This window comes from Manis javanica, chromosome 7 (genome assembly GCF_040802235.1).
Source record: "Manis javanica isolate MJ-LG chromosome 7, MJ_LKY, whole genome shotgun sequence".
Lineage (NCBI taxonomy): Eukaryota > Metazoa > Chordata > Mammalia > Pholidota > Manidae > Manis > Manis javanica.
This window is the reverse complement of record NC_133162.1, coordinates 46,499,157-46,512,315: the sequence shown is the minus strand read 5'-3', so window position 1 is coordinate 46,512,315 and position 13,159 is coordinate 46,499,157. Positions and strand designations below refer to the sequence as shown.

Here is a 13,159-nt window from a genome sequence, read left to right as displayed (position 1 = left end):
GAACTTTATTAGAAACAGCCAAACAATTCCAAAGTAGCTGCATCATTGTACACTCCCATTTGTCTCATCTGTTTTTTATGACTGTATTTAAGGTATGTTTATAACATCCATAATATATTAGTACAGTAGTATGCATTCATAGCTATAAATAAATGTGTATATTATTGAGAGATGTGATCAAAACATTTTTTACTACAGGGGTTTCTGAATAGACATGTTCCATAGCCTGGGGCTAGGAGAGAGTTGATATTAATCTTTCCACTTCTACTGGCTCCAGGCAGTCCTTGTTTTGCGGCTGAAGAACTTACTCTCTATCTCTACCTCTATCTCCACATAACATTCTCTTTTTTCTCCCTATGTCTTCTCTTCTGCCCCTTATCAGGACAGTCACTGGATCTGGGTCCACCAGGAATCCAGGATGAGCTTATCATGATCCTTAACTTAATTACATGTGCAAAGACCTTTTTTCCAAAGAAAAGTCACATCCACAGCTTGTGGTGGTTGAGACATATCTTTCTTGGGGGCACCATTTAACCCACCACAGGCCTGTTCTAGCAGAAGGAATAGGGAGGAGAAGATGGATTTGACAGCATTTTTAGGTTTGAATGTTTGTTTTGTTCAATTTGTTTTTGAGGCACATTTGTAGGTAGACTTGAGAGAGTTCGGTGACAAATTTGGTAAGGGGCATTTGGGAGGGGAAAGAGCTCAAGGATGATACACGTTTCCAGCTTGAGTGATGGGGAGATGGTTTCGTCTGGAACACTCTTTTCCAAAGACAGAAGAGGAAGTGTGAGCACGGCATACTCTTTCATTTTATTCCGCTTTCTGCTCTAATGTACTCCTCAGAGAGCCCTTCCCTATCATCCTTTCTAAAATAATACTCTTACTTTCTGTTGCTCAACTTGGGTATGAGGATTAGATTTGGCTGGTAGTAACAGAAAGTCCCAAAATAGCAGTTTGGTTAATACACTGGAATTTTATTTTTCTCTGAAGTTCTAGAAATCTGGAGGTACTCAGTGTGTAACGGGGCACCTTGGTGACAGGGACACAAGCTCCTTCTGTTTTATTTTGTTGCTTTGTTTTATGTGGCTACCATCCCCAAGGTTATCTCACAGTCCAAGATGGTTTTGCATCTCCAGCCAGTGTGTCTATATCTCAGCCAGCAGGAAGGAGGAAGGAGGAAAGACAATGAGGGAAAGCTGCACAGTTGCTGCGTCTTAAGCTTCGCCTGGAAGCTACCATGAGACACACTCGATTTCAACTCTGGCCAGAACTTGGTCCCATGGCCACACCTAGTTAAAGGGAAGGCTAGATGTGTAGTCTATTCTATAGCCTGAACTCAGCTAAAAGTTGGAGTGCTTATCAGTGAGAACAAAGGAGAAATGGAAATTGTAGGATGCAGCTGTGTCACCTGCACTGCTTTATTTTTCCTTCTAGCACCAGACCTAATCTATATTTAATCTGTGGCTTGTTAACTGTCTTTCTCTCCCTGCCAGAATGTGGGTCTTGCTCACCAGCACATTGCTAGTGACTGTGAAGTGCAAGGCAGGTTAGGTGCTTCACAAATATTTGTTGAGTAAATAAATGACAAGGTGGGGAATCGAAAAGAGAAAGTTTACGAAGTGACTATGATGAGAGGCGTATTGAATTTCAGGTGCCTGTGGGGTATCCAGGAGTCGATGTTCACAAACCATTGATGAGTAGGACCTGAATGGTGACTCAAACCACTAAGCCTTTTTATGGAAAGACCCTGAGGTGGCAACTTTCCAGGAATAAACCATGGATACAGGAGGCATGCCTAGGGGTCACAGATAATGCAGCTCCATGATCTATAAAGTTCATTCCCATAGTCTAGGAAACTAAAGGCCATCATTGCATAGGTAGCAAGGATGGTGTAGTGACAATGGTGTCTCTGGTCTCCCATGAACATGAGACCCACTAATCTGTGACATCAGGCAGGTGATACTGGAATGGGACTTTTCCAGCACTAACAGGCAGTGAAGGTTGAGAAGACAAGAGTCTTTTAGGGGCTGAGACCTCTTATGACAAACTCCCCTGAGAGCTGGCACAGAATGGGGACTACTGGATCCACAGCCAATTGGGCTGCCTGCCAGGTGCATGCCAGTACATGCGCCCTCTGGTTGGTGAAGGGCAGGGAAAATATTTTCACTGGTCACAAAGCCAAGCTCTCAAGGTGTTACCAGACTTCCAAATCCGGATTTGCATGCCCAAATGTGCAGTAAGCCAATCTCTGAGTCACCAGGTTTGAAGCAGAGAAAGCTTTATTATCAGAAGGGCAGGACAATGAGAAGGCAGGGTACCTTTCCCAAATCTGCCTTGCTCGATTGGCGGAGGGGATGGCTTTATATGTTCCTGACAAAGGAATGTGGGTGTTAGGGCAGAAATGGGAAGGTCCTTGAAACTTATTGGAATCCCATCTTCCTGGCATCGCCTGGGGGTCTTGGTTTGGCTCATGTAGACTCCATATCTGGTGGTATCTCTGGAAAATAGATGTTGTCAATCAATACCCTCTGCCCCCATCCCCCATCTCCAACAACGAGCTTCAGAAAAGAAGACAAAGGACAGGACAAGGTTATTGATCCTTGCAAGGTTGTGCCCTGAGTAAGGGTACCATGGAAGGGACAGTGCAGTGAAGGTTTAAGCAAATAAAGAAATGTGTATCTGGGTTCAGATACATACACACAACAAAACAAGAGGAAAACTTCATCCTATATATATATTCTCAGTTTTAGCTAAGCCTTGGGCCTTCTCAGAAGCCAAATGAATACCTGGGAGGGATGTGTCATGGGCTTTGGGGCTGTGTGGTGTTTTACAGTGTGCCTCACTGCACGGAAGTTTCTTGAGGTTGGCAGGTGACCTAGTGTCAATCTAACCTGTTCTGTGACCAACTTATCCTATGGCAGGAGTCTTCTTGCGGTGGCCAGTCACTAACAGCCTTTAAGTACTCAACCTGTGCCCACCAGTTTTGCAGCTTTGGCTTCTAAAATGTCCCTTAGCAACAGCCTTTATCTCATGGGCGCATTTACAAACCACACAAAAGACACAGACAAAACAAAGACCATATCTGGCAGAAAATGGATCAGCAAAACCAAGAGTACTCAACCAAATTCACACCAAGTTGCCAAGCCCAAGGAACTAGTTCTATCGATATTTTATCCTGCTGAGAGAAAAAGGACTCTCACCATTCTCACTGCAGAAACCCCCCAGGGATTCCCGGGGAGCTCACATAGTAAGAAATCTCATCTGCTGGCTGTCCATCAGATGTCCCAGAATTTTGCAGCTGCAGCAGCCTGGAAGCTAGTGATGTCCAGCAAGATAATGTATCCTGGCCACTATGAGCAATATCTAGTTAGATAAAGTATCCTGCAGATTGCACCAACCGTTGGGGAAGAAGAAGTTTCCTCTACACTTTAAAGTTCTTCTAGCTGGTCTAAGAATCAAATTGACATGAGACAGATTAACAGGAGACAGAAACCAAAGTGGGAATCTATAGACATGAGACTCTGAAGACATCAGGACAATGAGGTATGTATGTCATCCTGAACTAAGGAGAGGGGATAGGGGCCTGGGACTTCAAAGAGAAGGAAGGCAATTCACAGGAATATAAAAGAGTAAATGCTTGGTAAACAAATGTTTGCTGGGCCACACAGAAACAATGGACACGGAAGAATTTTAAGTTTGCCTCATACCTCCTAGACCATTACACTAGTTCAGAATATAATGTAGCTCCCTATGGTGGTGATTCTCCTCGTGGAGCAGCTACCCTATCTAAATCCTTTTCATGAAGTTGTGGGGTAGAGATGGAACTTTCGGAGTCTTTGGGCCTTGATTGATTTTAGCTCTGACATAATCTGCATGCCAAAGCAGCACGTCTTGGGGTAGCCAGCCCTTGGTCCCTTCAGTGTCAGGGTTCTGATGTGGTTAGTTTGGGCACTGGCCCTAATTTTTCTTTTTTTACTTTCTCTTTCTCTTTGAGAAATTTTAAACCAGCTGTATAACCTCCACAACACTCATTGCTCTTGATTAAATGGGGATAATGATATTTGCCCTTCTAACCTCACCAGCCTATCAGGAGGAATGAGGCAATAAACGAGAAATTGCTCTTTACACTGTCAACATTGTGCAAACATTGCTGTTACAAGTATGCTCCCCGGTACTGGGGTACAGTTTTGATCCACTGGAGAGAATCCCTGGAGGAATATTCCTAGTGTCCATGGGTGATGTGAATTGTTACGTTCTGACTTAGCAGCAGCCTGCATTCTCTTACTGGCAGGTGTGCTTTGCCGGGTGGCAGCCTGGCACTGCTTGACCCCTCACTCCTGCCCCAACTCATGTAAGGGGAAGCAAGTAAAAAGGGAGAAACCCAGGGGACTTCCCGGAGAGGGGAGTGCCACCTGGAGGGGGAGGAGACACCTGTGGAACTACACTTCTGATGGTTGAGGTCTTTGTTGCTCTTCCTCAAGGTCCAGAGAGTAATCAGGAAAGGGGCTTAGGTGGGTCCAAGAGCTAAGTGACAGCAAAAAAGAGGCGAAATAATAAAGAAGGGCATGAGGCAATAACTGGCATGAGAGGGAATTCAGGTCCAGCTTTAACGTGGCAGCACGGGCTCCGGCCTCACAAGCTGTCTGACTGTAGCAGATAAGATTGGCTCCCCAGAAGACAGCAGTATTAGGCAGACTGTCATGACTCAGTGTTAGTTATCTGAAATGAAGGCTGTGGGGAGGTGGTGGGGAAGGGTAGTTACAGCACCTGCTGGGCATCAGAACGGGTTTGAGTCCCGGCTCCAAACTTTACCGCGAGCCAACATTCGACTAGAGGGTCCACCTGGTGCAAATCAGATTCCTAGTCTGTAAAGAATAGTCTTACTCTAGCTCTAGATGGGTGGGAAGCACAGTCGGAGAGCATCCAGTAGAGGTGATGAGCCCTTGACGATTTGGGTGAGTAGCCAGGGTTGGGGAAGGCTTTACGGGGAGAGGGTGTGAGAGCGGGGTCTTTGATAAGAAGGATACTTGGTCGGGTAGAGGTGAGTGGAGAAGGCAGGGCAAGCAGGGAAATACGAGTAGGGGCTGAAATGGACTGAACTTGGTCAGGGCCAAGGACAGTGGGAAGCGGCTGTGCTGTGGCCAAGGGCAGAGGAAGAAAGTTGGGAACTGTGGAGTCAGGTTACAGAAGGCCTCAGACATCAGGTAGAGATGTTTAAATTAGCTCCATCAGGAAGGACGGGCCATCAAGGGATTTGGGGCAGGGTTATGATGTGATTAGGTTGCTTTTTAGCAGGAATAATGTGGCCTGGACCTCGGAATGACTTGGATGGCCAGAATCCAGACACAGCAGCTTGAAGACTCTTGTAATATTTCTGGCATGGGGTGATGGATGAGGACTGGGAGTTAGGAGGAGGCAGTGCAGCAGGCCTAGAGTTATTCTTGCAGGAAATATTGATAGGCCTTGGGGTCTGGCTGTATTCAAGTGGTGGGGAGGAGTGAGTCACCTTGAGAAGCAGTTTTTTTCTGAAAGGCCAGGGAGGAGAAAGCATTGCCAGCTCCTTGCCTGCAAACAAAACAATTCAGAGTAGCCTACCCATTGGGAGGATCAGCTTCTCTCTGGCTCCTGCCCATGTATGAGCTCTCTATTGTAATGGGGGCATGGGTTAAGGAGTATGTATGCTCTTGATCATTGTACTGGGCACACCACACCTTTTGAGTGCTAGGGTCTGTGCTAAGTGTGGAAGAGAGTGCAATTAGCAAAGTACCACTCCTGATCCTTAGGGAGCCTCCAGCCTTGTGAGTCTGGCAGGATCACATTTGCAGGACTCAAGAGCACCTGAGAACAACCAAATTGTTCTCATTCACCCAATTTTGCTTTATGGCCATAAAGGGAGTGCAAGTGTTTGATGGATGCCAGAAAACCTCTCTGTTCCTGGTTTATAATACTATGCAGGGGGCAGATCCAGGTTTTGTAGGGTTTGAAGCTTAAACAGTTTTGGGAAGCCTCTTTGGAAAATAATTTGAAATTACAAATATAAAATTGCTAGGCCTGCTCAGGGCCTAGAAGGGGGGGAATACAAGTGAGAAGCCCGGAAGCTGAAACCTCATCAGTTTCCCAGTCATTCTTATGATAACTCCTACCATTTATTAACTGTATATTTTAAGCAGGTGTTTTATTTTTAGTATTCCACAACAACTAAACAGGGTAGGTGAGCATTAGTATCTCCATGTTACCAATGAGGAAGCAGGTTCAGAGAGGTGACTCAGGTTGCCGCAACCACAAAGCTGGTGGTGGGGGCTGGGCTCTGGCCTCAGGGGTCACATCTGAGGTCCTCTTCAGTTGGTGATGGCAGTCCCAAAGTTTCCCGAGGGAAACCTAAGCCTGGACCTACCCATCTCCCCAATTCCACTTAGGAATGTTTCTTAGATCTATCCAGGATCCCCCAGGATCCGGAGCTGGGTCAAGGTTATTGGACTCTGGTCATGTGAAGGTAAAATATGGTGCGGCCTTGGTCCCAGGATCAAGGGAGCAGAGCAAACTCCAGGGGTGGGCACCAGCTTTTAAAGTACACAGACCTAATCCTGGATCTACAACTTCCTGGTTCTATACAGTCTGTCAAGATAAAAGGCCTCACTGAGCCTCAACTTGATTACCTGTTGAATTAGGATAGTAACTTCTTTGTATTTACACTATCCAGTCATCTTCAAAGCAGTAAAGCTCCCGGTGGTGTCCTGTCCTCAGGAACAATGTTAAGAATCCTATGGCTGCGGCAGTCCCAGCCGCAGAACACGTAATTCCACACCTCCCCTCCCCCTTAAAGCTTATTTTTCTTGGGATCCGTCCCAGCAGGGTTAACTTCCTCTAGGGAAGTGAAAAAGTGTCATTTAGGGGGCGCGCCTAAACAGTTCCCCAGGCCGCAGCGGGCTAGGGAGCCCGAGAGGAAGGCGGCCGCCCAAGCCCTGCCCACGCCCTCCCGGAGAGCCGCAGAAACCAGTGACTCGGGCGCGCGCCGTGGGGCGTCGCTCTTGGTTTAGCAACACAAATCCACCAGCCAGAGATTAGGCCGGACGGCACAAGGTGGGGCAGAGTGGAGCGGGGTGACCACTGTCGGTGAAGCCCCTTGTGGGGCTACGCGCTCGGCCTCTTGGTTCCGCGACAGCCGGATGCCACCGGGGCCGGGTGCGAGGACCCCGGGGCTCCGGCCCTTCGTTTCCGCCGGCACAGGCCCAGCTCGCTTTCCACGCCCACTTCTGCAGTCCCCTCACGGCGCCTCCCCGTCCGCGGAGCTCCCGGGGGCGAGCCCTAACTTCCCAGGAAGGAGACAGTCTCCCCACCCATCCCGCCCCCGGCTGCCACCCGCAGAAGTCCTCTCCTGCCGCTCGTCTGGCCGGGTCGGGCGGGGCCTCCTCCCGCGCCCCGTCGGGGTACTGCGCCGCCACGCGCGACCCTGCGCCCCCGACAGAGCCGCCCGTTCGCGCACGGCTCCCTACGTGGGAGACGTGCGGGGAGATGCCGCGCCGTGGGGGATTTCGCAGCGTCACCCGCCCCCTTTCCGGCGCGGGAGGGAGCAGTCGCCGCGCCACCCCTCCCCGGCCCGGACGCCACAGCCTAGAGCTGCAGAGGCGGGCGGCAGCCAATGGGCGCCGAGGAGGTGGGCCGGCTGGCGGCTGCCACCCTCCCGGGGACGGGCTCGCGGAGTCGGGGAGCGCGCGAGCCACCGCCTCCCAGGCCGTGGGGGAGGGGCCGCGGGAGGAGGAGGAGGAGGAGCCGGCGAGCAGCCGCCCGAGGACCACTGCTCGCCCAGGCTCCGGAGCACCCACGCTGGTCCCGCTCCCCCGCCGCCAGCATGATCGCCGCGCAGCTCCTGGCCTATTACTTCACCGAGCTGAAGGATGACCAAGTCAAAAAGGTGAGCCCCCGCCTGCGCTGCGCACGCCGCTTTGCCCCCAGCGTTGCGTTCTGGCATCCGCTCGCCGCCGCCGCCGCCGCCGCCGCCGCCGCCGCCTCCATCCTCCTGTGCGCTCAGGCCCGCATTGGTCGGACTGCAGGAGAGAGCGGCAGAGAGAGAGAGAGAGAGAGAGAGAGAGTGTGGTGTGCGGTGTGGTGTGTGTGGTGTGTGTGTGTTTTCAGGGCGGGGTGGGGGGAAGACCCTTGAGACTGGGCTACTTGCTGCAGTGTCCTTGAAATGGGCTGTTGATGTCAGATGGGCCTCCGGGCCATGCGGGGAGATGGATGTGTGGGGGCCTGTGGGCTGATCCGCAGGGCCTGTTTGGAAGGGTCCGAGCGCTGTGGGCCGAGGAGTGATTATAGAGATGCTGGGAGGTGTGCACGCAGCAGGCGGGGGTGCTGGCTGGAGGCCAGGCATCCCATATTTGGGGTTCCTGGCGGAGGGCGTCTGGTGCCCGGGAGAAGCCGTCTCCCCGGTTCTCCCAGCTGTGTGGCTGCTCCTTAATCGGAGGATGGGGTGACTCGCCAGGCTTCCGGGAACCGGGTGGGGCGCGGAGGCCACCGGAAACTTTGCTCATCGGCCTCAGGTCTGGAGCAGCATGTCTGAATGGAATTTTTTTATACCTCTACGTGACCGTTCCCTTAAGCTGTAATTTCCAGCCAGCCCTAGGAGCTCAAGTAAGAGGCTGGTCTTTGAGTCGAATGGAGGCCTTGACATGTATGCCTGTGGCATGTGTGTACTTGCACCTGGATCTCCCCTGATGTGTTGCTTGGCTTTGACATCTGTCTAGCATAAAATACTGTCGGTTGGCAGGTCTGAAGGGCATGAAGAAACAGGCTAGGCTGTAGGGAAAGGCACCTATTTGATCAATGCCAGGCCTGGCACAAGCTCCTGACCTCCCACCCCACATGGGTGACATCCCTGGGGTAAGCTGGGATGGATGAGCAAGTCAACCTGACTTTGGAGTTCAAACGAGGGAGTGCTACCTACAGGTGAGACGCAGGAGTGATAGGTTGGATTTTCTGCCTCGAAAGCCACAGGATGTTCATCTCCTTTCTATCCACTTAAGACAACCCCCTCCTCTGGCACAAGAGGAAACAGGTCTGCTGACGGCAGTGACCTCATCAAGGTCACCCAGTGAATTAGAGGCCCAGCCAGGGCGGTCTCCACCTCCCTCCACTGGGAACTTGACCAGGGCTCTTCCTGGAAGTCAGCTGAGGAGGAGGTGCTAAGACAGAGGCCCTGAGGATGCTGCTTGGGTCGTAGATCCTGTGCTGAGTTGGGATGTTAGGAGACCGGCCTGGGAATCTGCCACTGTCCCTCACGGCTATAAAAGTGATGCTTGAGTTGCCAAACCTTGGGACTCACGTTCACTCCCATGGACCACCTTTGAGATTCCTTCTGGCCACTGAGCTTTGGGAGCTGTGTGTGCCAACGTGTGTGTTTCACGAGTTTTTTCAATGGTGTATCTCTGTGGTTCTTCCCGTTTCAAAGTGGGGAATTTCAGGCATGGATGAATTCACTACCCAGTCTGTGTACACGGTGGCCTCTGTAGCTCAAGGCAGCAGACTGCGGGGTGGGGGTGGGGGTACCTGGATGACCTTGTAAGCCGCCAGTATCCACAGCCACCACCTGCTGTGTGGCCTCCAGGGTCTGAGTTGGGTTGCAGTTTGGACCGCACTCAGTGGGACCTGTTTTATCAGGTATGCAATTTCTAGTATGGCTCTGGAGTCCTCCACTCCCTGTGGCGGCCTGACTTAACATTCTTTCCTCTGGGCTCCTGTAGGCATCCAAGTGTGTGACTTCTGAATCAATTCATCCTCATATCCCATCCTCCTCTGAAACTGGGATTCTGCATTTCCTCCTTGCCCTCCCCGGGCCTCAGAATCTTGCCACAGGAGGGTCTTGAGGCCAAAGCTTCTACCAGATATACTACTTGTCAAGGAGAGTGTTAAAAACAAGATCGCTTTTGGACTTTTTATGCTGCTTTCTGTATTGTGGGGGGTGGGGGGACGGGTATGAGGATTCCTGCCAGGGGATTGCCTTGGCCTATGTGATGAGCTGTGTGGCACTGCCATTGTGGGTGTGGTCCCGAGGAAGCTTTGGGGCCTCCTGAGCACATAGTGGGCACTTGTTCTGGGGACCTAGTCAGCTTTCCCCTGCTGCCTGTGTGGATGCTGGGTGATGCATCTGCTCTCCTGGGACTCAGCACTTGTTAAGAGACCAGCCCTTCCTACCCACCACTTACTGTGGAAAAGGCTGGGTACCCCATTCTTCCTGCAGGATATGGGCCTTACCTGCCACCTGCCAGGGATCCAATGAGGACAGCCCCCCCACCTGACCCTGCCAGTGTGGGCAGTCATGATGATTCAGCCCACCAGTCCTAAGCAGCTGCTGGGGCTCTGCAGACAACCCTGGCACCCCCACTAACCCTCACCCATCTTCTTAGCCTCTGGCCTGGGATAGGAGGAGGGAAGATGGAGCTGGGGGCCAGGGAAGGTTTTGGGGATTGCTCAGGATACAAAACTGGTTGTGAAAAAGGTATCGTTCCTCATTAGTATGAGACATATCAGTAATTGAACCTCATGAACATATGTTGGGTTGAGACAGGCCAAGTGTCTGGCTTCCCCACATGGAACCCCATTTTACAGATTCTGTCTGCATAATATTGGTTACTGAGTGCTGTGAAAAGGGAGTCCTGCCATTAGGCTGAAGTAAATACAAAACATTTATTTTCCATTCATCTGTCTAGTGCTTTTAGGTGGAAAAGGAGGCACGTGTGTGCTTGTGAAAGATTCCATTCATCAGAATCCCAGACGTCTGCTAATTCTGTAACTAGAGGCTGGGTCCTTTGACCTCCAAGTAACTTTCAACATGCCTCTCCTCTTGCTTGCTTCTTCCATTTGGTTTAGTCACTGGGAGCCTGGAGGAGGGTGAAGGATTACTAGTGCTCTGTGTATTTAGGGGAGGCAGATGGGTCTAGCAAGGTTGGAAGTTGGCCTCTAAAGACCAGACTTCCTTTCCTCCAAGGTTGTCATAATGGTGAGCAAACACCAGTGGATTGTCCCTGATTGGGATCCCCATGGCCCTAAGCAATCCCCACTGGCAGGTGAACAAATGTGTGATTTGTCTAACTTGGAACCCAGGAGTCTTTGGCCCAGGAAGGGCTTAGCAGTTAAAGGGCTACCAAGGTTTATTTCCTCGGAGCCCATGTGGCCCAAGTACAAAAGCATTTAATAAATGCCCTTATTGGTCAGGGGTTGGAGAGCCAACAGTTAGAAAATGATCTGGTGTTATACAGATATCCAGTAAGAGCCTCACTCCTCCATGAATCTTCATTTCATAATCCTTGTCTCCTCTGCCTTGAATGTTTTTAGGAGTTCTCCCCCTACACTTCATTTGGTTTGATAATTTGGGACTGTCATGAGGGAATAAACTGGGAAAGCGGGTGGGTATGAGGGACTTTCACATCTGGCCATGCTGCACTGGCCTCCCACGCTCCTGCTGTTTCCTGGAGAAGGCCTGGGAAGCTTTTAGTTAAAAGACTGATTTGGTATGACTGGTGCTGTCTCCATGTGTTGGCAGTCCGGGATTCCTGCCTGGTAGAATTAGCCACTGGAGTCTGCTCTGAGCATGCCTGAGGAGGTGCTGGGCTGGTCTTGGGGAGAGGGAGGCAGCCATGCCCTTCAGCATCCAGGAGTCAGTCATGGCTAGACTGCTGGCACCTGCTATTGATTTGAGGACTTTTACAATCAGATCTGATCATGGGAACTCAGTCATTTCTTCAGAAAAATGTTTGAGTCCTTTATTATGTGTATTTGTAAGGGAGAGTCAAAAATGAATAGTTACCAAAATGTAGTTTTGCTCTCTTTTTAATGGTTTGTTATCTCTAAGCATCAGGAAACATTTTATGGGCACCATATCAGGTATCAGTTGTGTGTTGTGAGCATATATGTCTAACAATACACACAAGTATACTAACATGCTAACATGCATGTGTCTGTTTGCTTCAGTTGATCTTTCAAAACCTCAGTGTGATTGTCAGGACAGCAAGTTTTATTCTGAGTGTCCCAGGGTAGCTCCCTCTCCCTTGGAGCGCTGCCTGCCCTGGGTGCCTTGCTGACTGCAGGACAGAAGGCAGAGGTTTTCTTCCCCATTTAGAACGGAGACTGGAGGCCCCAAGCAGATAAGTGACTTTCTCAAGGTCTTAAAATCTGGAATGGGATCTAGGGAGTTATTCTTATTCCCTCTGATTCTTTCTTCTGGGAGAAAAACTTCTTTGTTGATTTTAATGGCTTAACCTGGAATCTGTATTTCTCTCCCCTACAAATCAATACAGACAAGTTAATTTTTTTATTATGGAACATTTGAGGTGCATACAAAATACTGAGGTTAACACAATAAAGTCCTTCGCATCCACTGCTTAGCTTGAGATGTAACAGACACAATCACAATTCCATGATAGACACAACTGGAACCCCTTCCATGCAGTCCTTAGTCCTGCTCTTCCAGAGGTGACCTCTGTCCTGAATTTAGTGTTTATCATTCCCATGCATGTTTTGATACTTTTCATATATATCATGTATCTATAAACAGCATATAGTGTTACTTTATATGGTTTTAACTGTGTAAGTGGTGCTATGCTGTTCGTGTCCTGCCACTTGCTTCTTTTAGCTCAACAATTTATATTTGGGGCTTTTCCACATTGATGCATACATCTTTATTTCAGCAGTTTAAACTGCTGTGTGCCCTTACGTTGTGTAAATACACCACAATTAATTTATCTGCTCTTTGATGGGCATTTGGGTTTGTAATTTTTAGTACCGCTCTGATCCCTCTTATTTGCAGCTCTTCAGGTACACATTCAAGTTTCTCTCGGCTGCAAGCTGTGTATCTAAGGCTGCAATCGCTAGGTGGAGGAGGGTGTCCATTTTCCCGTTTTCAAGATTTTTCCAATTGCCATCCTCCACGGTCTTGCCAGTTCACACTCCCCTCAGAAGTTTGTACAGATTCCTGTAGTTCCAAGCCAGCCCTGGGTACAGTCAAACTTTTAACATTTTAAAATAAGTTTAAAAGAATCTATTTCTTCCCAGTCATTTCCATTCACATTATAGCATTTGAGTTTATTTTAAAATTAGCCATTTCCTAGTGTACTTTATCAAGCAGAGCTCTTGTTGCAAATTACTGAGTGAAGTTGACAGCTCT

At 49.6% G+C, this 13,159-nt stretch overlaps 1 protein-coding gene and 1 long non-coding RNA gene across 4 annotated transcripts in view; one reads left to right on the top strand and one right to left on the bottom strand.

Annotated features, from left to right (window-relative positions):
- The window catches only part of HK1 (hexokinase 1), a 76,927-nt gene that overhangs the window by 4,342 nt on the left and 59,426 nt on the right, over positions 1 to 13,159 (top strand). Inside the window, exon 1 of one of the 3 annotated variants that reach the window (XM_073240933.1) lies at positions 7,610 to 7,915. The exons of 1 other annotated variant lie outside the window; for it this stretch is intronic. In XM_073240933.1, coding sequence (XP_073097034.1) covers positions 7,643 to 7,915 — 273 coding nt within the window. In that variant the 5' untranslated portion in view covers positions 7,610 to 7,642. Of the gene's footprint in view, positions 1 to 7,609; positions 7,916 to 13,159 lie in introns of those variants that run through there. One more of the 3 variants, XM_073240931.1, reaches the window with a different exon arrangement.
- LOC108395134 (uncharacterized) lies at positions 2,265 to 7,318 on the bottom strand. Its single transcript, XR_005057074.2, has 3 exons — positions 6,660 to 7,318; positions 5,510 to 5,568; positions 2,265 to 2,500 (listed from the first exon to the last, which is right to left on the bottom strand). It is a non-coding gene; the product is annotated as an uncharacterized lncRNA (long non-coding RNA).